Below are 26,318 nucleotides of genomic sequence, written 5' to 3'. Positions count from 1 at the left end.
TGCCAATGGCCCTGATGCAAGAAGGATTTAGGCGAGCACTGAAGCATGACTAACTTATTTTATCCCTTTTAGGCAGGGTGAAAGATACATTTAAAGGATGTAATTAATTAAGTTTTAATTTTTTTTTTGTTTTCTCAAACAATGCTTTAGCGTCGAATATAACTGGCCCGAAATAAAAAGGAAAACACGTATATAATTAGAATTAGAAACGAAATGATTCTAACGAAATATCGAAGTGTCCTATTGTAACTACTATCTTTAAAACAATATCTATATAACATCTTTAAGATTTATAGTAGATGGCACTTTTTATAATTTTTTAATTTAGTGCCACGTATATGTTCACGCAATTGCACGACTCTCTACACGTCCCTTTAAGGCAGGGTTTAAAAGACTAGCAACAAAATCTATTTCTATACAATGTATTTTCTACAATGTAGAAGTTTGCAATTTACGTTAACAAAATCAAATGTTAATTAATAAATATTATATTTACCTTAGACGAATATTCTTCTCTCGTTCGTTACCCTTTCTTATTCCTCGTCCTATGGTGGAATTTTGTTTTTTGTTTTTGTTTCTTTTTCGTACAGGAACTAAAGCTTTAAGATTTCATCAACTGGACAATTAATATTTATATTCTTGCATTATAATAACCCTTATACATAAATGTTATTACAATATAGAAACATAAATATTTGTAATATTTCACTCATTAACATCTCGCAACGTCATTTTATTATACACACCACATTGTTTGTTTGTTCTTTATTTTATTATATTCTTTTTCTTTTTTTTTAATTTTTATTCGAAGTTATTATTAAAATTCTTGACGTATTTTCTCGTTTAGTTTTTTTCTCGTTTCATTTTATTATATTTTATCGTTTCATTTATGTTTACATTATGCCTCTGGAACTTGTTCTAACTCGAGCGAATCGTTTTTTTGATCTTATTCAGCCCTTATACGATAAGATTTAAATTATCGTTTCATTCGTGACTGGGTACGTACCACCCTTCGGAAAGTATTTATTTCATTTTAATCGTTATTTAAAGCGTTCGTTAAAATTGCCAAAGAAATATTTATAAAATATATTTGAATATTAGTGTCGTCACTAATAGCGAAACGAAATAAAAAAGGGTAATAATTTGTTCTAAAATAACGGAGTTTAAAAGTTGAATTGAAAAAGTTTAGTTCGGTGCCTTTGTATTTTTTTCCTTGTTAAATTTTAAACAGCAGAAAAAATTGTTGCAAAATATTTCTTTTTGATTTGCTCAACGTGAATATTTACTAATAGATTTTTTCATTATCTTCTAACACGCGTAGAATATTTATCAAGCACAGTATTATAATCATTTCGATATGGGAAGACGAAAGTGAAGGAAGCTCGGAATTTGGCTATATAGTGTTTGTTTTGTTTCATCATGTTTATCAAGAAACGTGGTTAAAACAAGCGTTTTTTGCGTGCGCGCATTGTTTTATTTTTGTTTCTTCTTTTTTACTTTTCTCTTTAAGTTTTCTTTCCAATGTTCAATGACGTAAAAACGTTTCCACGAAATCACTTTGAACACACACGCACACACACACAGACTCACGCATACGTATACTTATATGAAACAAACAAACAAACGGTTCATTCAACCCTGGACTGTGATTGTCAAGAAAAAACATTGCTTTTTAGTTTTTTTTACTCATCGTACGCATACTTTCATTCCATACACCCACATCGCGTTCTTTTTATTTCTCATAGGACACTCTCTTCAGTTTTTTTTTTTTTTAAATTCATTTATTTTCTATAATACTATTTTATAAATATATTCTCCGGTGAAATATGAATATTCTTTCATTGCAATAGATTCTAACGTAAGATTTTACTATCCTCGAGTTTTCATCCCTTCTTCTAATCGAAGAAGATTTATTGTTAATCGGACATAGAGGCCAGAGTGCACTCATGAAATTTTATTCTCAAAAAGTGTGCTCGCGTTTTTAAAATCGCGCGCTTGCCATAATTTCACGTAAAAGCATTTATCATCGTCATCGTTCATTATTATTAATATTATTATTATTATTATTATTATTGTTATTGTTATTTGTTCTTCATTTTTTAGTATCGTGTTTAATAATATTATTACTATAATTATCGCTATTATCATAACTAACTGGTTACCATTAACTGTAATTAATATTATCATTATTATTATTATTATTATTATTATTATAATTATATTATATGAAGCCGATTTTAATGTCTTTCAAATAGGTTCTTTTTTTTTTTCCCCAAGTAGCGCTTACGAGGTTTTTTCTTGCCTATTCTTTTCTTTATTCCTTTCTTTATCCTTTTTTTATTTGTTGTTGTTGTTTTTACTTTTTGGTTTATTCTTTTTACATGCTTTAACGTTTAACATGGAACGTTCAAATTTGAGAAAATTGAAGGCAGTCTCACTACGTCGCTATTACGGTGAATACACCCTCAATGAAAGTTAAAGTTCTTCATTTAAAATTCGTACAAAGTTATGATTGTACGTTGCATATGTGTATTATCATTTATTTCTATTTTCACCGTATTTTCTTTTCTTTCCCTTTTTTTTTTTCTTTTTTTTCTCTTTTCTTTTTTCATGTTAGGCCAATCAATTGATGAGACTAACTATAGTAACGAAGTTTGAGGATAATACAGTGCTCGTTATTTTGTATTTTTAGTCTGAACAGTCTTGGAAAGGAAAGATAAAAAGAGGAGGAGGATTTAGGAAAGATTTTTTTAACAATGTTGTTTTTTACTTTTTTAAGATCATCGAAGAAGACAAAAAGAAGAAAAAAAAAATGTCTGTGTACTTTTATTACTTTTTTGAAATTTGTTTCGTTTTTTCTTTTTTTTTTGGAATCGGTAGGTCAACGTTACGAGAATAATTTGATTAGATTAATAATAATGGGTAGAAAATAAAACATAGAAATCTATCGTTCATAGATTATCGTAATCTTCCTTTCGAACGCCCATAATCTAAATTACTATGATCAATGAATTAACATGACTGATCCGATGTCAATGAATCCATTAGGATCCATCGTTCAGTCGAGTATAATCGTACAATCTTGGTATTTCAGTTAATCAAAAAATTAAATATTTCTATTTTCGTGAATATCTTCTTAACAAATAGCAATTTGTTTTTTTTTTTTTATTTACAATCGACGCGTATAAGGATTATTGGCGCGAGGCAAAGAATACAACTTTTCAGAGATTCGAGCAAATTGTCGAGACCCCCATAGAATTTCATTTATTCCAATAACTGTACACACTTACTTTGTTTTCTTTTCCCTTACGTTAAATCTCTTTGTTTTTTTTTTCTTCTTCGTTTTGCTTTTTAATTTTATTTTAGAGAGACGAATGAATGATCGATTAATACAATTATCTGTGGTAAATAATTTTCCTGAGTTTTGCAAAGTAGAGAAGCGATGTCAATTTTATAAATTATTATCTACGAGTTATGGGGGTGTGTCTCTCTCTGCTTTTTTTTTTTTTTTTCTATTTCGGTACATACCCGTTGTCATAAAAAATCCAATGAATTTTGTAGCTCGAGATCGATCGATCGATTCGTCGATCCTGCGATGAATCGAATCATTTACAAAAAGTTAGCTGCAACTCGATCGCGAACGATCACTTTCTTAATTGCTATAGTTATACCTGATAATAAATGTGTTTAAACCTCGTAATATATTATGTACGACGACGCGATCATGCGCTTCTAAAAGACAATAATTTTATATCATACAAACAATTGACAACAATAATTTTGGCTCTTTATTCTCCTCTCTAGTATATATATATGTTTTTTGTTTCTTAATTCTTTTTTTTTTTTGGTAATTCTTACGATAATTCTTTAATTCTCGATAATAATGAACATTGTATTTACATGGCTGTCTATGTGTCGTAAGTGAAGCTAATTGATCGATAAAATTCTAATTAAATAATGAATCATTCAAGGATTCTCATAGAAAAGGATCGAGATTGAACATTTTGTTCATCGGAAATAATAAACAAATGTCCGTTCATTCGAAATATAATTTGCTCGATCTTAATCTGATCTCCGAATGATTCTCAACAGCGATCATTCTGACTAGAAATCGTTTTGTTTAAACTATTTCTCTTCGTTGTCGGCATCATTCGGTATGCGAACGATTGTCGAGTCGTGTCTTTTTTTTTAATTATTTTATATTTTATCTTTTTTTTTAAACAAAAGGATTATTAGAAAAAGAAAAGAAAGAAACAAATCCACGCGAGGGGTGGATTATTCTTGGGAGAAATAAAAAAGTTATTTCGAAAAATGGCATAGACGCGACATTCGTTCTACCAACAACAATAACGATCCAAAATGTTTTAAATCACAACAAGCAGTAGTCAATTACTGCCAAATGATTCCTGTCTAAGTTCTAACAGGAACAACATTTAACGTCGTCGATAAATAATAACGACAACTTCAAATATATATTCTATATAAATATATATTTCCGTTGTGCTGATTCCTTCATCGAGTTCGTGAAATCGACCAATCCGAAGTTTCCTCCTTTTCCACTGGATTGCACTATTAAACTATCGATTATGTCCCAATTAACGGTGTGAAACTTGAACAGTACTTTGAAAACAATATCCCGATATTGGGACTAGTTTGGTGAATTTAATTAGAATACTAGTTTGCTATCAATCGAATTAATCAACATTTATCGTCGCGATCTTTCGTTAATTAAATCTTAGATTAATTTTAATAAACATAATTTTTATAAAACAATATCCCAATATTGGGACTAGTTTGGTGAATTTAATTAGAATACTAGTTTGCTATCGATCGAATTAATCAACATTGACTAATCTCATAGTCGCGATCTTTCGTTAATTAAATCTTAGATTAATTTTAATAAACATAATTTTTATAAAACAATATCCCGATATTGGGACTTGTTTGGTGAATTTAATTAGAGTACTAGTTTGTTATCAATCGAATTAATCAACATTTATCGTCGCGATCTTTCGTTAATTAAATCTTAAATTAATTTTAATAAACATAATTTTTATAAAACAATATCCCAATATTGGGACTAGTTTGGTGAATTTAATTAGAGTACTAGTTTGCTGTCATTCAAATTAATCAACATTTATCGTCGCGATCTTTCGTTAATTAAATCTTAGATTAATTTTATTAACGATTTTCCATTTGTTTTTCTTTTTTTTTTAATTTATTTATAGTAAAAAAAAGAAACGAGGAATATAACGTTTGAATTGGTCGAATTCTCGAAACGAGGAAATCCTACGGCCGTTGAAAATATTACACCACACCATACGTATCTTGAACGTATCTTCTTCGATAAAATCTCCACGTGGAAACGTGGCGTAGGTTTGCTACAAAACCTTCGAAAAGTTAAATAGGATACATCCTTCATCTTGGTAATCGTTGCCCTTAGGGAGGCACCGTTGCATTAACTGGCACGAAGGTGTCCCTGTTCAGAGAGTTCAGCAGCTCTTCGTTCTCTTTGCGAACTGGAACAATACAAATGTTTACAACCGCCAAAATGAATTCAAAGTAAAAGACATCTCTCGAGATGTTATTTTGTTTTTGGTTTGTTTTAAACTAGAACTCGACTTGTCAAATGCTCGTTTCAATATTTTCGTTAATTTAAAATATACAAAAAGAGAGAGAAAAAAAAGGATCTGAACGGAAAAAATGTGTTGCTTATCTATAGTATACTCTCGTGTAATAATTTTTGGATGAGAAAATTCAAGTTGAAAAAATGCAAAAGCTCTACGAAGATCGATTAATAATAAAATATAATTGAAAATGTATTCCAGTGATTTACGTTGAGCGCGATGTTTTATTAAATCCTTAGGTCCTGTAGGAGGGCTGAGAAAGGAGCTATGAGTCAAAGTGACCACGACTACGAGGACCGAGGCAGCCAGTAGAAACAAGAACGTTCCCAGAACGATCATAGCTATTCTACGATGACGTCTGGATTGTTCGGTATCTTGTTCATCCTCGAGGACTTTTCTCGCGGCTTCCTTGGTCTCGAATTTGGTAGGTCGAACGGAATCCTTTCGTCTAGTAGTCCCACTTCTTCGCGTTCTGTTTTTCTTCGATACGCTAGCTCTTCTTCCATCTCCTGAAGGAATCATCATCATCATCATCATCATCATAATCATCATCATCATAATCATCATCATCATTATCGTCGTCGTTCATTCGCAAATCTTCCTCACTCTCTTCGTGATAAAAAATGATTTTATTTTACCTAAAGGAGTTGGTCTACCAGAACTATTGGCTCTTGAACGACCCGATTGAACGCTGGAACGTCGACTCGAACGAGTTTCAACATCCAAATTGTGGGACGAACGTCTCTTAGTATTGGACTGCGAACAACTCGAGCTTCTACGAGCTTTTTCAACTTTTATTGGCGTGTAGAGGGCAAAACGATCGTCAAGTTCTAAACAGATATTGTCCGGTGCCGGTGGCGGATACAAGGCCGAACGATCGTCCAACTGAACGCAATCAGAATTCGATCGATACGGACTGTCCGAGCTTTCCGTACGATAATAAAGCTCCGGTGTCGAGCTTTGACAATTTTCCACTGTTAAATCGTCCACGTAAAAAATTACCCTCTCCGAATACGTACCGGCTGATCCTCGTCTTACGCGATGATTTTCTTTAACGCTCGGCTTCATAGTAGTCATTTTTAATTTATTCTCGACAACATTTTCGGACCCCTTCTTTTGTATTATGAAAAAACAAAGACAATATGTGAATAAATTTAATAACAATTGTCCCGTTTCATTCTATCACCAAATTTTAATTTATTATTCGAGCTGTGAAATAAAATTAATAAGAAAAAATATATATCACGAGAGAAAGATTATTTTCTACGTTCTGAAGATGAATCACGTGTTTTAACAAAGCAGGATCATGGGATAGGTGTTGCGTTCGTTCGTTCGTTTGCTCATCTTCTAAGAAAATTTCTAACGAGATTATTTTTGCTACGTCAAGCTCATCGATGCTTTGCCATCTCGAAAATGTTATCCAACTTCTGAAATTCTTTTAGGATTCTGGGGGGGAACAAATATTTATATAAATAAAAATAAAAATAAAAAGAATATAGAATAGAAAAGAGAAAGGAGGAAGAGGAGGAGGAGGAGAGAAGAGCGCATAATAAATATTTAAAAAGTTATTTTTGCATCGTTGTAAAAAAAAAAGGGGAATTAAAGCCGATCTACCCAAAGACATTATGTAGGTTATTCGGACTATGCGAGCAATTTTGCAGGATAACGTGTACAATGGTATCCACTTTTTTGTTACTTTTTGTTTTCTTTTTCAATCATTTTTCCCACAGGACTCGAAACGATTAATATTTTACCTATTCCCTAGAATTAATCTAATGAAATTTACCGTCAAAAAAATACAAAGTATCAAGAATATCATCCTCGAATGAAATACTATTCGAAAAGAATATTTTTATTAATACTCACAGCCGTTGGATTTGTCCTGTCGGTAATTAGAAGTTTTATGACGAATCCCTTTGAAAAGATGTTCTTTAGAATTCGTCGTTTCTCTCATTTCCTTCTCCTCTCTCTCGCTATCTTTCTCTCTTTTAGATTCGTTAGATATTAATAAAACGTGAAATGATTTCTAACTGGAATCCCTCATTCGAGAAATTTAATTGTAACACCTGTTCGCGTCGTGCGTCTTTTAATACGAATTTTTGAAGTTGCTCAAATGTTAACGCTTTGTAATCTTTTCCTTAAAACGTCACGAAGGAGAACGCGAAGACGATTAATCAAACGAATGCATTACTTTACTAAAATGTTCAACGATTATCTTCCCGACAAGAGAAAAAAAAAAAGAAAGAGATTTCTTTGCTCGATCAATAGATTGATTGTGTTCGCATTATATCTACTCGTATTTAACGAACTCGACGATTTGTTATTCGTGTTCTGGTGTGACGTTCCAGATTTCTTGTAACAACAAACTTCCTCTACAAACAATCTGACATGAGAGAGAGAAAGAGAGAGAGAGAGAAAGGAAGAGAGAATGAATCACACTAATGGTAACGCAAAGAGTTGATAATGGCGAGAAGCGGAAGTAAAGATGGAAAAGCACTTCCGAATAACAAGGCTGCCATTGAGTTAGCTGGAAAAGGATTGCGCTTTTCCAGATGTTAGAATGAGGAGGAGGAAGTAGAAGAAGAAGAAGAAGAAGAAGAAGAAGAAGAAGAAACGAATGTATACAGAGAGTAAGAAGAGCTGAAACGTCAGGTCTAGGTGTTAGACGTCACCCTTGAGTATATTGCGACGTGTATTTTTAGCGACTAGGATCTACTAGGCCACCGATCCGTTTTCCATGTCTCTCTTCTCTTGCCTCGACCGCGTTTCCACGTATTTGTGTGTATATTTCTACGTGTGTGTGTGTATACGCGCATATGCGCGCGCGTGTCTAACCCTCGTGGGCCGGTATATAATGCACGGACAGCATAATGGTGCGCGCGCTCACATTCTACGTGCACGTCGATAAATATATACCTTAGTTCGGCGAATGTTTGCAACAACTCAAGCCCCGATAGATGATGATGATTCGACCGAAATTAAAGAAAAGAAAATTGACCGAATGTTATTTAACGAATCTATTTAATATTCATTTGATTTTTGTCTCTGAAAATTTGTCATCTAGAAATGTAGTATCAGTGATCATCGTCAAGGTTACGGATAAATTCACGTTAGAAGTAATGATTTTTTTTAAATTGCTAGACACTTTGATATATTTATTATTTGATGAATAATTTTGTTCATTTAGATTGTATCATTTGTACAAATTCCTGGAATAATAAAGATCGAATGAATCGTATCGATCTTCTTATTCGACATTGACCGTGAAAATCTTCATTTTCGTATTAGCACAACAGGTGAACGGTGGAGACGACGATTTCCTGAACCGAGGTATAATTTCGGAAATTGAATTTCCTTGGCACACAAGTCGTACGATTTGCTTCATTGCCTGGCATGTTCTAACGTGAGCACATTCGATCCAGGAAATTGGCAGCCCCCCGAGGAAGTCCAATTTAATTGATTCGATTGATGATGGATTTTGATGTTTTCTATATACGTGTAGAACGAGATGTGTTAGAAAATTCTATCCTAGATTAGATTATCTTGAGTAATTTTAAAGTTTGTGAGAAGAAACAGAAGGTCATATAGATTGTTGATTTTCGTCGTAAAAGCTTTTTTTATTACGCGAAGTATACCGCAAAAATCACAAGTTTGAGATTTCAAATGAAAATGCATTTTGGCCAAAAACAACACGATTTTTCAGGATATGACTGGTTTGAACGATTTCCTTTATGTACAAAAAAAAACCAATAAATAGAGAGAGAGAGAGAGAGATGGGTGCTAATTCGATTGCAGTTAAATCAGTTTTACGTAGGAAACTGGGTACAAATTTGTCTCTGATGCGTTCGAATTAAACTCATGGGGAGGAAAAATGTTCACCTAGTTCGTAGAACAAAAATGAACAAAAATTGCAGTCAGAGAGAGAGAGAGAGAAAGAGAAAATTTTGTATTTGAAACAAAATACGCTGTTGAAATAAATTAGCCATAGTTCACGACTTTCAACGTTTTCTGCATGAAACTTGTTATCCCTACGAGCTTTCTAAAGGGTTTTATCATGAAAAAAAAAATGAATATTCGCTTACCCATTCCTTGTGGTACGAGGAGGTAATATTTTTCCGAAGGTAAACCTTTAATCGAGGGGCTTTGAAAAAAATTAAAAAAAAAAAAAGGGAGCAAAATAAAAAAGAAAAGAATTTATCTACTTTAATGAACATAAAAAAAAAAGAAATAGAAAAAGAAAAAAGTAGACTACGATGGGAAAGTCGAAATTTGGAAGTGGTTTAACGTGTATCCATCCTGATCTCATCTACGAAGGGACCTGTAGATATTGATAATCGATAGTACTCGCGTACTCGTTACCAATATTAGCATATACCAGTTCTCAACTGGTATAAGGACATTCGCATAATAATGAGTAGTAGTAGTAGTATTCGTAGTAAGGTATGTATGTCGGAAAATGGAGGAAAGCGAGTGACAAGCGTAACAGGTGATATGACCGCGTGAAATGCAGAAGGAAGTGCACCAATCCATATTATAGCGAAACCACAACCGATTTTCCAATTGCATTGGCAACAGCTGCACCTATTCCTACGAGCTCCGATTTTTCTCATCGGATATATTGATTCTACCTTTAGGAAATCGAATTTCAGAGAAACCTTAAGAAACGGTGTTCGTTCGAGTCTCACTGAAAATGATTATACTACTTGATTCTAGTGTTTTCAGAAAGATCATCAGTCATTTTAAACGAATCATCTGTTATTTGGTTACGGAAGAAAAATGTTAAATCAACAAAATTTATTTTTGATTATTATTTGAATATTATTGAATATTTTTTCTTACAATTCAAATGCCAGTAGCAGTCTTCAAAGTATGATTTGTTAAAGAAATAAAAAGAAAAATCTTGCACAGTTAGTATTGCATTTTGCATTTGATGCGGTGACAGAAAGGAAGAGGATATATTTTCGATGATCTTTCTTCGAATTAAAAGAAGATTGGAAAATAGTAGTAATATGATAGACACACGGGTGTTCTATTTTCTGCCTGCCAAGGAAGGATATAAACAGGTTGTTATTTTTATAAACGTATACGTATAAAACTGTCTTCTTTCGACTTTTATTTCGACGAGGGAGAATATATAAGAAAAGAAAGAAAACAAGAAAATGCAATTTTATTAATACGAACTTATTTTAAACGTATATTTAGATTCATCTCATATAATAACATGAATGAAATAAATGATTGTATAGATGGATTCGGTTTAATGTATCGTTGTCCTTGTTCCAAGGGATTCGATTTGGTGATGCACTATAGATGAAAAGAATTTCAATGAAAGATGAATTAAACAAGTAGAAGGAATTTTTACATTGTTAACGAGTCTTTTAATAGGATTGAATTTGAAATGACACATTTGTCTCTCTTTACTAAAAATAAATATGGGGTCTACGACGACCCGACCATTGTAAGCTCTCGTAAATGATAAAAAGTATCGAATATCTAAAAGGAAAGGGAGATCAATTGGAACGATTAATTTTCCTTGACCTGTGATGAAAAATTCAACAAATGAAAGCTCTTAGGAAAGATGAATCATGTATTTTTACTTGTTTTAATTTTAAGGATAACGAGAAAGACTATCTTATGCGAATTCATACTTGGATGAGATGGGCAATAAAATAAACTCATTTTTTGTAGTAAGAAAAATGCTTAAACGTTCTAAATATATCTCTCCGCTTATTAGTCTAATAAAATTATCTTTACGACGCTATAATTCCTTTTGTACGCGATACTAATTTTTTATCTCTTTTTTATCTTTTTTTTCTTTTTTCTAATGAATAATAATCTCTACAAATTTTCCCGTTATGCTAATTTAGCAAAAATTAAATTAGTCCGATAACGAATCTTAATCCTGTTACAATAATTTTATTGTTCGAAATTTATTAGGAGTTTTAATAATATCTTCTTGCCTACTAATTCAATAAGTTTACATTTATGATGCTAATTTTATGAAAATAATTCTTATTTCTTTTTTTAATTTTCGTTATTTAATAGAAAATAATTCCTTAGCACAGAGATGTTGCAAAAAATATCGATTAAAATTTAAAAGTGAGTCACGATTATATATTCTCCTTACTTTCGTCTACTATTCTCGAAGAAATTGGACTTGAAATAATAATTCGAGAGACCGATCAAAGTAACCGTGGATTTTTATCGAACAACGTTAGACGTGCAAAAAGTAGAAAGTATCATTGGTAATTCGGTTAAACGTCAAGAACGATGATACCAATCTATATTCGTCTTTTTAATGACAAACGTAAAAACTGAAAGGCATTGGAAAGAAAATCGGATCTTGCTTCTCGTATATTCGAGCCGATTCTTCTTATAAATAAAAGTATTTTAACATTGTTAACAACAGACACTAGACATAAAGAAATATTATACCGAAATGTGTTATAGTGGAACGTTTCGAACAAACGAGTTCTCTCATTCTTATTCCTGTTAAATATGAGCTCGTTGGCATGAGTTTGGGGCCCGATGACAACGAAACTACTTTCTTCCACGAACTCGGACGCTTTATAATCGAACTTTTGTAAAAGTAAAACAGAAAAGTTATACGAATTTTACCAAGTATGACGTAGGTAGAGAGAGAATAAATAAACAGAAAAAAAAAGAAAAAAGAAAATATAAAAAGAACTATACTACTACCACCACCACCATTGTCGAAGGAAAAGGACGATCAAATTTTGTCTCTGATTTTCGACCGATTGTTTTTTTTCTCTTCTGGTTACGAGAAGCACCAAATCGCGAGTTAAAGAAAACGTATAGAAAAATTTCGCGGGTTGCCTTTAAAATTCCAGATTTATTTTTAGATTGGTACTACATGAGAATGTGTGGATCGAGAGAGAGAGAACACGTCATGTCGAGCAGAAAAATAATGAACCCCTCGTCGATGAAAATTTTGTCGGAAGTGGGTCGTGTCTTTGTTCTATTCGGACAATTATCGAATTGAACTTTGGCTGGATAGATAGTGTTGTCGTTTTTTTTTTTAAAAGGATTCAACGAAATTGATGATAAAAAAGAAAAAGAAAAGAAAAGAAAAGAAAATGATCAGTCGTTCGCGGAATAATAATCAACGATCGCGAATTTCGGATAACAACGATGAGAATTCGTACCAGAAAGATTCGATTCTCTCGTGAATGTTTTTATCTGTCGAATTTATCTCTAACCCTCTCTTCTCTCTTTTTACTTTTATCGTAGTTATTTGATACATTAGATTCGGGTACTTTTAAACTCGCGGGATAATTAAAAGAAAAAAAAAAAAAAAGAAAGGTAACGAACCCGACCTACCTTACTCGGCAACTTACTCCTATTTTTACTTTTCGAATATCGAGAGAGTTCCTATAATTAGAGATGTTACGGAAACGCAGTAAGACTCAACTCTACGAAAAGTTTCGAAGATATTTATTATGCCGCGCGATATTAATCTTCTCGAATAAAATCGCTTAGAAAAATAATGAAATTTTGACTTTTTTTTTCCTTACTGGATATACAAATGTACATATTTAACGATCAATTTAGAAATAATTCAAATAATATCTAAAGTAACTTATGTTATTCCATAGAGAACACCTGTTAGGGTATAAGACACATGAACTATGAAGACCTAGTTGAAATGCATGGAAAGATTAATGATCTTACTTTGGGGAATGAAAATCAATTGGGACAACGTCTGCTTTTGATACTGTTAATACTAAAACTACTACCAAGGAACATTGATTATAAATTTTAATGCTATTCAAATATTACAGACGAAAAATGAAAAAAGATAGGAATGTGTTTGCAACTTAATAATAATTAAACGAATAATTAAATAGAAGAAAATCGTTTTTAAACTAACGAACGAGAAAGGAGAGAATGTTCATTTACGTTTATAGTAATAGATTTTTATCTAGCAGATAAATTATTTTTCCGATAGGAAAAAGAAAAAAAGCATTAACGCGTATACAGACATACGCGCGCGCGCGAACAAATTTACAACCACACGTAATACACCTTACTAATTCCACGGTTAAATATTTTTCTACGTTCCTCTATGCGATGCATTCGTCGAAACTGCATTTCTCTCGCGCGATATCGCGCTATGTATCACCGAATTGCACTTCACTCGGAAAACGACTGAAATTTTTGATATACTCTTTCTAAATGCATTCTTTTTTTCGACGTCATCAAAACTAAATATTTTCTATCAAAATAATACAAAACTACGATCATCCTCGTATATTACGAAACGTTGAAAAAATGTTAGTCAACGAGTAACGTCGAGAAAATATTTAATTCGAAAATCCAACTAAACATTTCGCTCATTTCACGTGTCTCTTCAACAAAATGCACATACACTCGCCAACGACAAAAACAAAAACAACAACAACAACAACAACAACAACAACGACAACGACGACAAAAACGAAGCTACTCTTCGCTACCTGTCGAATTGAGTCTTCTCTATTCAAAGATGATAATCCTTGCATGTAAAATAAAAGAATAGATAAAACAATACACACGTACACGCGGGCAAACGCACATACACACAACACACAAACACACACGCACACGTTTAGAAGCGAACGTGCTCGAGGATAAAATAGAAATCGTGGAAATTCACAAAAGCTCTGTTGCTTTGCACGACAAAGGGTTTAGACGCGATGACACGAAGGATATCGAACTCGACACACTTTGTAGACACTTTCCGCACAAGAGTGAGAGTGAAATAGAGAGAAACATAGACAGATAGAAAAGGAAAGAGAGAGAGAGAGATAGAGAGAGAGGGGGAGAGAGAAGGGGAGAGAGAAGGAAAAGGAAAGCAAGTGGTTGGAACGGGACAGGTTTTAGAAATGAGAAAAGCACAGGAGTGTCGACTTCGAAGCGGTTCTACCACGGAAATCCGACGGTCGACTGGAGGATTCGCAGACGTGCGCCTTTAATTTAGAGGCGTGGAGCGCTCTCAAGCTCGCAGCAGCATACGGTGCATCTACCTACGCCGTTTGTACCTGGGATCCGTGTGTATGTGTCTACGTGCACATACCGAAATCACAATGTAAAACTACCGAAATGGTAGCTGGCTAGCTAGCCAGCTACTACTTTCGCACCAAATTCTCATTCCATTTTTGTACTTTTTTACTATTTTCTTCTTTCTCTCCGTTCTCTTCCCATATACGTTTTTGTAGAAATAATTTTATCGCGCAGCGGAACGAACAAGCCTGTTAATTGGCTAACAAAGTCCATTCCTTTTTGTCTTCCATTTATATTTCGGTTTTGCTTTCTTTCTTTCTTTTTGATAATAGTCTAGAGTTTTTTTCTTTTTTTTTTGGTAACACTTTAAGAGTTACGAAAGTTGGTACTCAATTAGGATCAGAACTATCGTTTCGTCGAGTTAATTTTGTCTTGAATTTGCTCGTTCAATGAAATCGATTACAACGACGTTGGCAACGTTCTTAATCTTCGAATCACTTGGAACGAAATATGATTTTTCTTGATTCTTGATTCATTCGGTGGTAGGTAGGTAATATATCTAATCCATTCGGACGGTAGATGGTGTCGCTACCTCGTTCAGATACCGAATAAAAGCGTCGTCTCCTCTATCGACGAATCGCGAGAACCTTCAAGGATAAAATTCGTATTGAAAGATTGACACTGCTCGCAATTTCATCTTGGCATCTCGGTGTTTTCCCTCAGGGAGGACGATTTCAATGTTTTACGATGTCGGACCGAGCATTTTCCGAATACTTTTAAAATCAATTCTTACTTATTCCTCTTCTTCGTGTTCCCAATCCGAAGCTCTCTCTATGTTTTCTTTTTCTTCTTTCTTTTCTTTTCTCTTTTTCCTTCTTTTGTATAAGAGAAAAATAGATTCTTGATATTTCTACTTTACGGACCATTTTATTTCTCTTTCTCTATCTTTTTTTCTTCTTCAAGTTCATAGTCCAAAAAAGACGTAGATCTCGGGACAATGGTCGTACCTTTTCTCTGGAATAGAATTGTGATATTCCGGAAATGAGGCGTTGATAATGTAGAACAGTTCGAGTAATGTCAAAACTGGAAGCGTTGGGATAAGTTAGATTGGACGGGGAAAAGTTTGAAATTCAGTCTGAACCAACAACTTTCAGACGAGATTAAATTTATTCCATATTCGCGAAGCACAATACGAATTTTAAATGCAAAATCGATAGCATCGATAATATAGCGAAACGAGGTTTTCGAATGAATCGTGTAATTTGATCGAATGAAAAATTCGTAGAGCTTTCGCATGTTCGAATCGGAATCCGTATGACCCCCTCCCACAAAAAAAAAAAAAAAAAAAAACAAAATGAAGATCGAACGATGTGATTTAGGATAAAGCTTACCCATGTCATCGATGATCGGTGCCATTCTGAGGGTGACTCCGACCAGAAGCAAGGACATAGCCAAAAGTAGGCAAGCCGTGGCAACAATAGTCCACCTGGCACGAGGTGGTAGTTCATCCGGACCAACTATTTCCTCTTCCGGTTCAACCGACTCGATTCTTCGTCGCTTTCGTTTTCGCTTTTTTCTCGGCCTATGATAAGTCTCTCGTGGTTCCTGAATTTGTTCAGGACCGCTCAATGTTTCCTCCTCTTCCAAATCGTCGGCTATGTTCAACGCCAAATAATCCTCGTCCTCGTCGTAATGAATCTTCCTGCGAAAACAGTTACCGATGTGAAAAATACAACATTCGAAAGCGAACGAACGAACGAACGAAAAGTTTTCTGCCAGGAAAGTTGAATCGTCGTAAGTTTCTTATCAAATATCGTATATTCGAATATAATAATACACCACCTCGGGGTGTTTCGTAAAACTTCGATATTCAAACCGGTTGAAATAGAGAAGCTTTTCCCGGAGAAGATTCCCCTTTACATCCTTTTAATTAAAACTTGCCCATTTTCTCGAGCATTCTCGACAACGAGAAACGATAAGTCATTTCTGTTATTCGCCAACGTGTTCGTTCTTATTGTTAACGACTAAAGAAAATGTAAGACCACGGTGTAAGTATATATGTGTGTGTATGTATGTATATGTGATTGTAGGAGTACCTCTATCGATCAAAATGGGACTGCATTGTACGGCAAATCTGACAAGTTAATGTTTATTCCTGTCGTTCGAGTAGACGAGAAGGAGGAATCGAATGATCTGTTAGCTTTGGAACGTTGGAAAGTTATATTTAGCAGCGGTACGAGATTTTCTAAACGATCTGATCTTCGACTTCATAACATCTATTCTATTTCTGGAATATCATTCAACTGTGATGGATGCGTTATGATGATCCTCAGATATTTATGTCATTCCAACGAGTTACGTCTGTTCGAAATTGTTAAATTTACCATTTAACATAAGAGCAAACTATCTCTTTCCAACTGAATCCGTCGTTCCCTTGTATTCCATTACGAATGACAACGAGCTTTATGCAAGTCGCATGTATAATAATCGTTTGACGTTGTACATAGCTTAGCTGTTCGAGTTTAGTATGAGCAGGCATGTAAAGGTCACGATGCGCTTTAAAAACTATAATTCTCATCGTCGTAAGCGATGACGTACGTTATCAAGCGCAACGTTTTTCTCCCCCTACACGACAAATCATGCATTATTATTCGATTTTACTATACCGTGATATATATATATATATACTACAAGTAACGATATAAAACTAAATCCGGATAACGATCTTTTTTTCCTAACGGAAAAGAAAGATGAAAAATTTGAATAAAACATAAATACGATTGATAAATGCGAGCGAAAAGATAGATTATCTTCATTTGCGCGTTGTCATTCGTAATTAATAAAATATTCCTGAAAGTAGAATAAAGAAATAAATAAATAAATAAAATTAAAAAAAAAAAAATAAAAGGAGAAGAAGTGGAGACAAAATAAAAGAATCGATTATACAAAGTTGAAATTTGTCCTGATACCACAAATGTTCACCCGACCCAGATTTGACTTCGTCGACAATGCCTAGGGTTAAGAATCGCTACTTTAGAAACTACGTCAAGTGGTACGGGTCGACGTTAAGTCAGACAAAGAAATAGAGGCCAGCTAGTATTTTCTACCTTAAGCTTTCCAACTGTACTTTGCATAATTTTCTGAGGAACTTCATCGATTTTCTACGCAAGCGTTAAACGTAATACCAATGATAACCGTCGTAATACAAAAATTACTTTCTTTTCGATAAAAACATTTGCCGGGTCCATCGACAAAACTCGATGAAAATTGGATACTGTAATTAATTACCGCGGGGAAACAAAGAAATCTTATAAACAATTGAAATTTAATCAAAGAAAGGATAGAATCGGAAAGATAACAGGGGTGGGGGGGGTGAAGAAAAAGAATCGACTCTTCGGGTGCAATAAATGTTTTATCGAACTTCGAAAAATAAATTTCATTTCGTTCGTTTATCCGTCCGTCCGTTTTATTGCTTTGACTGTACTTAATAAAAGAAAAAAAGGAAAAATAAGAACGAAAGAAAAATAGATTGTAAACCGGGAGTTTCTACATCAAAGCGCTTTTAACAGGGGAGAGAGAGAGAGAGAGAGAGAGAGACGGCGAGTGATTCGGTTTAAAATTGAGTCGGACAACGAAGAATAGCTCAGCGTTCGGGGCGTTTGCTCGCATACGTCACGGGTATAAAGGTTACAACATGCTACTATCTCTCTCTCTCTCTTTCTACCGATAGATAAAAGTTAGAATACAGGATTTCACGGATAAAAAGCGTCGTAGAAAGAAGATCGAAATTCCGATGATGATGATGATGATGATGATGATGATGATGATGATGATGAAGAAGGTAAGGGAAAACATCATCATTGGACCACCCCTACGAGAATACCTTCCTCCATTCTCTTCTACCCCTAAACCTAGCAGCTGTTTACCTATTTCCAACCGGCGTAGTTTCATTACACAGTTCAACATTGGTTCATTCCTATTTTATTCGAGAATTCGTTCAATCTTTCTTCTTTCTCGAACGATACATCATAACTGCGAAGAAGAAGATGAACATCATGAACTATCACGCATGACCCACTTTTGATAAAACATTTTTTGTTTTCGTAGGAAATTTCTATTTAAAGTAGACTATAGAAAGAAGAAGTAGAAGAAGAAGAAGATGAAGAAAATGATGATAGCTTAATGTAAACGAAAAAATATAGAATCTGTTTATTTTATATTTTTAGGAAACTTTGAGAGTCATTAAAATGGCGAGTGTGCATCGTGTTCGTTGACTTAACTTGAATGAAAAATACATACACAAACACAACGTGCAAAGAGCTACATTAACTGAGGGTTTTTCTTTTGTTTTTTTTTTTTTTTTTTTTTTTTTTTTTTTCTTAAGAACCCCGTCTAAGGTAAAAAAGAAACTAAATGGAAGGAGCAAATGTGTGTTTTTTTTTCTTTTTTTTTTTTTTTTTTTTTTCTAAGACTTACAATTGAGCTGTGCTTTGGGAAAAGTTGCAGGCACTTCGGTGCAGTCGCGGATACTCGCAGGAGTCGCTAAGAGCCTCTCTTGTCCTTTCAAAGTTTATCAATGCCAAATCTTGTTCCCCGTTGATGTCGAGTAGTTCGAGACGAGCTTCGAGACCAGCTTCGAGACCACCTTCGAGACCACCTTGAATATCCGTCAGGTTACTTTGTAGTAGACGAGGACTCTTAGAAGAATGTCTACGTTTTTTCCGTGAACTTCGTGGACTCTCCGAAGCTCTTCTTCTTCCTTTACCTAAAAGTACACGCGCACACAAACACACACACATATAACATACAAAAAGAACAATTGACCCAATCTTTCGATCTCTCTTCTTACTTTTTCTTTTCTATCTTTTCTTTTGTCATTTTTCATTTTTTTTTCTTCTTCCTTTCGTCTCATCGAAATTATCATCTTCGATTGCGAAGATCGGCAAAAAAGGGTGAGAGAAAGGGTGGAGGGACACAACTGATTTTATCCGAAAATTTCGATGGCCCGAATGTTCTTATCGATTTATCTCGTTCGCGCGGAATACAAAGGACACACGCAGGACAGCCAATCAAGCATTAATACTCGTTTATATTGAACTCACATTTCAATTGAACAGGATCGAATTAAGCGTTAATTAAAATCGATTAGACGCGTTAAATAAAAATAGAAATAACAAGCAATCGATATCCAAATCTATTATAGTTATTTCTAATTAACCGAATTTCATTGTGTCAGTGTCGTTAATTAATTTTCGTTAATTATCATTCGGCTTATTTACATCCTTGGTTATCGTTCGACATAATGTTTAATAAAGTGCGAATAAAACGTTGATTAAAACGTGTTATACGTAATGAAAGGAAGAGCAGAAGGGGGAGGGGGGTTAAAGAAAGAAAAATATTAGCTTCCTTTTGAAACTAAGTTTATCCGCAAAATTTCGCCAAGGATATCGAATAACCAGAGGGTTGGATAAGTTAACGAAGTGGTTGCACGATCGAATATCAACTTCATAGTTGGCTTCTCGCATAGGATACGCATGTAAATTTCATGCAATTGGTTTACTTTGCTACTGACGAGTCTCCCTCATCGTTCTATCTCGCCAGAGAGAAAGAAATATAGTTTCGTCGCGTTAACTTTTCAAATAAAAATGAATAATACAATGATCGAAAATATTCGAAGGTATGTTTAAAATATAACTTTTGTAATATAATTTAATGATCATTTTAATATCCATTAGTATCGCAATGTTAATTATAAGAATACTCTTTCCTTTGAATAAAGTTTAAACACTCGTATAAGTTTTCGCTTGGCTTATTTTTAAAACAAACTTGTTACTCAATACTACAGCTCGATATTCTTACCGAAGAAGTTCACAGTACTGGGTCCTCGAACTTTCTTACGAGCTATTCTTGTTTATCCATTGACTTTTATTTTCAAGGAAAACGTCTCGAACGCTTACGTTTGGATTTCTCTTGGAGTCAAATAGCCAAGCTTCTTGAATAATAGAGTTCTCAAATTGATCGTTGAACGTTACTACAAAGCATTTGTTTGTTTGTTTGCGTCCCGTATGGATTTTAGAAGCTCTTTTCTCCGTCAAAAATACGCGTAAATAGATCGAAAATCAAACGAAGACATTTGAATTAGTTTCAATGAAAATAAATAATACTCACCGTGATGGGATTTGTGTTGTTGATGACGATTCATCGAATCGTCGATGTAATCGCAGGGAGCAGAATCGTGTCGTCTGCGACGTTGATGATGATGATGGTGATGATGATGATGATGATGATGGTAATGACTCTTCCTTCTATTTTCATGATGATGATGGTGATGATATTGTTGTTGATGACGTTGATGATGATGGTGATGATGATGATGGTGGTGGGGATGGTTCAACGACGAGGAGGCCGTGGAAGTCGAGGTCAATCTTGGACGACGCGGAGTGGTCGGTGCACTCCCCGAACGTTTACCGATCGTCGAGGATGCCTTCATCGCCTCCACCTTTGTTTCCACCAATGCTGCGAGGACGGCTTCGAGACGTGCCACCTCCACGCCGCCGCTACCATCGTTTGTTGAGACTGCCTTGTCAGCGACATCAGAAGTCGACGGCATAACCGTCATCTCTTCGGCTAAACTTGGTGCATTACGCTTTCCCCTCCCACGATGCTTTTTTTCACTGCTTTCTCATCAACGTACTACTATCCCAATTCCCCCTTTCGATCCTATTATTTTCATCTCGTCTCTCCTCGATCCGTACTCGAAACAAGGTTCATTTTCTAAATGGTCACAGTTATACGGGAACAATTACGGTATCCCACGATTATGGTCGGGATTAAGTTCCTCGATAATCAAGACCATTTGATTATACTCCGATACGTTTGTTCTTCCCTCATGTCCCTCGATAAAAATAAACAACAAATAGGCGAGAGGTTTCTTCTTTTTGTCTTTCTAACGACAGATAATGATAATCTCTACGTCGTTCCCTCTTAATTTTTCTGGTTACGTTTAAGCGAACAACCCCTCAAACGATATTATCTGATCGTAAGAATCGCTCGTACGATCGTGCACAACGCGTTTTCCAAATCCTCGTATTCTCCTCGGCCGCAGGATTTGATTAGCGGCAGTGACGAGCTACGAATTTCCATTCCCATGATGATCGGAATCGATTTTTGCCGAGATAACCTTTCGCGTTACTCCCTTTTTCTTTTTTTTCTACCCCAAACGAATTTAATCGATGATAACCTCGCTAGGGAAGAATCGGACCATTTGGCCTGTGCTCAAACTCAACTCGAGCGCGTAACGTTCGATACGAGCTTCATCATTTTCTCCTTTTCTCTATTTGTTTTTTTTTGTTGTCTTCCTTTTTTATCTCTCTACTCGGAGAGAATCAAGTTTGAACGAACCAAGAGACAAAAATTAGGAAGATAGGAGAAGAAGAACATTTTTTTTTTCGCAAAAGACAATTTTTCGGGGAGTTTCGTTAGTACCGTTGTCGATAAATTCGTGTTAGATTTGTTTCTTTCCCCCCGTGAAACGTTTCAAACGATAATTCCTCGTGGTTTCAAAAACTGTGGATAAAAGTTAAGGTACGACCTTCGGTTTTTCAATTATCGGCCAGAGAAATACTACCAACCGGAATCATAAATTCTTTAAAAGCTCGTCAAGCAAACGATTGTAGGAACTCTGGGGGTGGTGGAGGCGGGGGGAGGCGGGGTGCGGGGGGAGGGGTATCTCGAATATCGGATATTTTCTCGTTCTTTTTGTTTTCTCTTGTTTTTTTATCGACTATCATATCATCCCCCCACAGGACACCACCATATGTCAAGGTGTATCGAATAAGAGGAGACCAAGAGAAGATTAAAAATTGAATTGTACGAGGGAACGAGAAGGATTATAAGCTTGCGCCGAGAGGAGACGTCGGTGTGTTAGGTTGTTTTTGCCCGGCCAACTTCCCTCGACCCTTCCTGGTCTCTCTCTCGCGTAGCAGCTAACGACCTCGTTCCTCCTTCCTAGGGGATTCCTAGCCATACCACCTTCACCGTGTGTCGACTAGCTGAACCCGGCCGAGAGAGACAACACCTCTTAATTCTCCCTTTCTCCTCCTTATTCCCTTAATCTTTCTGGTCGTCGTGTCTCTGAGGCAAGGGCCGAGGGAAGCCACCACCCTAAACCAACACAGCTGTTGTAACCTTGACTAAAATAATACACCACAGCAGCCGATACTTCACGATTATTTGTATTATTATATCGTATTATACCAAATCAATTTTGGATTATTTTTCAATCATTCCTTCGTTACTATTCTCGGCTAATTCAATATTTATATGACTGATAATTATATGCCGAGATAATATTGTGTCAAACCTTCCAAGATATAAATTCCTCGATAGAGTTCGAACTATCTTTTCCTCCTAGCCGTGTCGTTACTTCCACTATCGAATTGTTTTACCAAAGGCCGAGAAAAAAATATCCTCGAAGCGTGGGAGACGACAACAGTTTGATTCATCTCACGTTCCTTCCTAAACTTTCTCGGTGATTGATGCGTTTTACTCGCGAACTGCTGCTGCTGCTGCTGTTGCTGTTGCTGCTGTTGCTGCTTTTTTCTTTTTTTTTCCTTTTCCTTCTGAAGATTCACTCACACTCCTTGTCCTCTTTTTTTTCCTTTCTTTCTTTCTTCCTTTCTTATCGCATGTAAAGCGCAACAGGATAGTATTGTGTCCTCATCGATTACACTGCTCATAAATCAAACCAGGCTGATACTGCTTGTCAAGATGAAAGGAGACTTTTAAATCGAAAATAAAGATAAGGTGGGGTGGTGGGGGGTGAACGAGGATGAACAGAAGAAGAAACTCCAATAAAGCGTCGCGGTTGCTCTTATTATTCGCCTATTCTCCTTCTTCTTCTTCTTCTTCGTTCATGAGAGACAAAAGGGACAAAAAAAAGATCGTAGAACAAAACGGGAACGAATATTATTTTATTTTTGTTGTTGTTCTTCCACAGGCCATTGACGATTCGTCGAAAATCCGAAAAATGTATATCTTCCTTCTCCTCCTCCTCCTCTTCTTCTTCTTCTTCTTCTTCTTCTCTTCGAGGAATGACGATGATGGTAAGGTACTCGTTAAAAAAAATAAAAAAGAAGAAGGGTTGATCTCTCCGGTTTATTTTTTCTAAGAAATATCTTCTCGGAGATGGTAGTATCCCGTTATTTTAAAAAATTCAGTTGATGTCCGAGTAGGTTTATCTTCTTCTTGGCTCGAAATTTAAGGAGCCTCTCCTATTGGTGATAATTGGATAGAAAGAGAGAGAGGGGGAGAGAGAGAGAGAGAAAGAGAGAAAGAGAGAGATAGATGCATACAGAAGTGTCACGAGTTCATCGATCTCGATACAAACTTTCCAAACTCGCTTGTATTGAGGTATCAAACAATGTTTAAGGTATTATAGAATAAAAGAAAGACAAAGCGTAGACAAAAATGGAACGAAATGATAAATAATGTAAAATAGATAGCAATAGATAGAGAAAGTTAGGGGAAGACGTAAAGGTAATTTGATTTCGACGGGTTGAAAGCTCGCAGGTTGAGCTAGCCCAAAAGTCGTTGTACACATTGCAGTTAGCGCAGATGTCACGGGGTGTCCAGTAGCTCGTGAATAGAAAAAGGTTAGGAGAGGGAGAGAGAGAGAGAAAGAAAGGGCGAGAAGGGGGACAAGGTATCGTAGTAGGGCAAAAGAGTAGATTCACGCGAGTGTCCTGGCTCCTCTGTCCGGCCGCGAGAATTTTTCGAAGGGTTTCTCGGAATGTCACTGCGGTTCGACTAAGCCTCTCACACGCGCTTTTTTTATTATATATTTTCGGGTATCGCGTAAGAATTTGTTCCAAGTATGCGTGGAATTGAAGGAAAATTGGAAAAAAAGAGGGAGAGGAAAAAGGATAGAGAGAGAGAGAGAGAGAGAGAAAGAAAGAAAGAGAGAAGAGAGAAAGAGAGAGAGAGAGAAAGGGTATGATTTAAACGAGAGTTTGATGAATGATATTAGAAACGCACGTTATAAAATTCTACACGGTTGTCGCAGAAAAACAAAGTTATATTCTAAGTTTTTGTGAGTCGCACGTACGGACTATTATTGTTCTTATTATATATTAATATAAATTTGAAAAAGAAATGAAAGTAAGGGCCGTTTACACGTCACGACGAAGGGGTTTGTGTTGCGTGCGCGAGTGCTAGAGATCGGCAGAATACTGGGGAGAATAGTAGCGTCGTGTAGCAGACAGGCTGGTGGTGGTGGGCAGGTAGTCGTTCTGGCAGGGATGCGTTCACTTCCACTCCCCACCCCTTACACGAGCACCCCTACCAACTATCCCTTACCTACCCTCTCTTCCACCTCCACGTTTACCCCACATCGTCCACCACCACCAGCACCACTACCACCACCACGACCACCATCGTCACCACCACCATCGGCAACAGCAGCGGCAGCAGCAGCACAACCTCCTCATCATTTTCATCCACCTACTGACGCAATAAAGGTTGCTGTTCAACGTTGAAGAAAAACTCACTTACTCTCTCTCTCTCTCTTTTTTTCTCTGTACTTTTTCTTTTTCTTTCTCTCTCTCTCTCTCTTTGTTATCCAAAAACCTCGTCGCGTTTCCCCTTCTGCCATTTATTTTTCTCTCGTATCACTCGTCGATACGAAACCGCATAAGATTTAACCGAAGAGATATTATTCGTATATTATCGTATACACGCATACACGTATATTTACCTGTATGACCGTAGCTAACGCTCGATCGATCGATGGGGGCTAAAGTCGCTTCTTCGATTACCATAGAATGAGAACTATTGTCGTTTGTAATATATATATATATACATTGTATGCGATATATCTAACTGAACCGTAATATCAAAGCGTGACGTGTTGCTCGACATATCTCTCTAACGTATGAACTTGATATGGCTTTTGAGTTCAAACGATCAACCAGATTAATACATGTCACCACCCCCATTCCGCAGTGGGGCTTTTACTCTCGATGGATCCGCGCCAGTTTCAACCAGTTGGCTCGGAATTTTCGACGTTGCTTCTTTGTTAACGACCAAAAATACTTTCTCTCTCTCTCTCTCTCTCTCTTTCTTTCTTTTGATTTTTTTCCTTGCTTTTTTTCCGTTTTCGTGTACGTGGATCTAACTCGTATATCTACACGTAGATTATTACGGAGTACTGGTACTGCGGCATTCGCATTGTTTCCACTTGCCGTATCGTATTAATTTTGTGTACCAAGTACTTCTGCTTTCTTCATTATTACGTTCCACCGAATTTTTTTGCTTTTCTTTTTTATTTTCGTACTCACGCATGTGTGTGAATACACTCTATAAGAAATTTTGAAATATATATGTAATATTTTTTATTGTACTCTCGGATATATTATTTTTATATTCGTTTTCTCTTATTTTTCTTTCGATAAAAATTGTATTCGTATAATGCGCGTATGCGTATATGTGTCTGTGTGTGCGTGAAATCGAATATTTGTATATCTGATAAGAAGAAGAAGAATAAGAAGAAGAAGATCGTAAAAAGAAATAGTTGTGTTATTGGACCACTTCGATCGGTGGTGGCGCCCATTTTCATCCTTCTCCTTTCCATATCCTAAAACTGGATTTCTGCTAGATGGAAACTACATAATCGTATTATCCCGATTTATC

At 35.5% G+C, this 26,318-nt stretch overlaps 1 protein-coding gene across 2 annotated transcripts; it reads right to left on the bottom strand.

Annotated features, from left to right (window-relative positions):
- Positions 1 to 3,847: 3,847 nt before the first annotated feature.
- On the bottom strand, positions 3,848 to 24,892 carry LOC122513978 (lateral signaling target protein 2 homolog). 2 transcript variants are annotated; one of them, XM_043630545.1, is made up of 5 exons: positions 20,799 to 24,892; positions 19,107 to 19,395; positions 16,022 to 16,332; positions 5,837 to 6,136; positions 3,848 to 5,519 (listed from the first exon to the last, which is right to left on the bottom strand). In XM_043630545.1, exons 1-5 carry the CDS (start codon positions 21,247 to 21,249, stop codon positions 5,440 to 5,442), a joined length of 1,431 nt encoding a protein of 476 aa, XP_043486480.1. In that variant the 5' UTR covers positions 21,250 to 24,892; the 3' UTR covers positions 3,848 to 5,439. The 2 variants fall into 2 exon arrangements, with proteins under 2 accessions (XP_043486480.1, XP_043486479.1); XM_043630544.1 differs by lacking the exon at positions 5,837 to 6,136 and having other exon boundaries at positions 20,799 to 24,882.
- Between the last annotated feature and the right edge of the window lie 1,426 nt (positions 24,893 to 26,318).

Source organism: Polistes fuscatus, unplaced genomic scaffold (assembly GCF_010416935.1).
Source record: "Polistes fuscatus isolate 324 unplaced genomic scaffold, CU_Pfus_HIC Scaffold13, whole genome shotgun sequence".
Classification (NCBI taxonomy): domain Eukaryota; kingdom Metazoa; phylum Arthropoda; class Insecta; order Hymenoptera; family Vespidae; genus Polistes; species Polistes fuscatus.
Note: the sequence above shows the minus strand (reverse complement) of the source record. Positions and strands in the feature narration are given on the sequence as shown.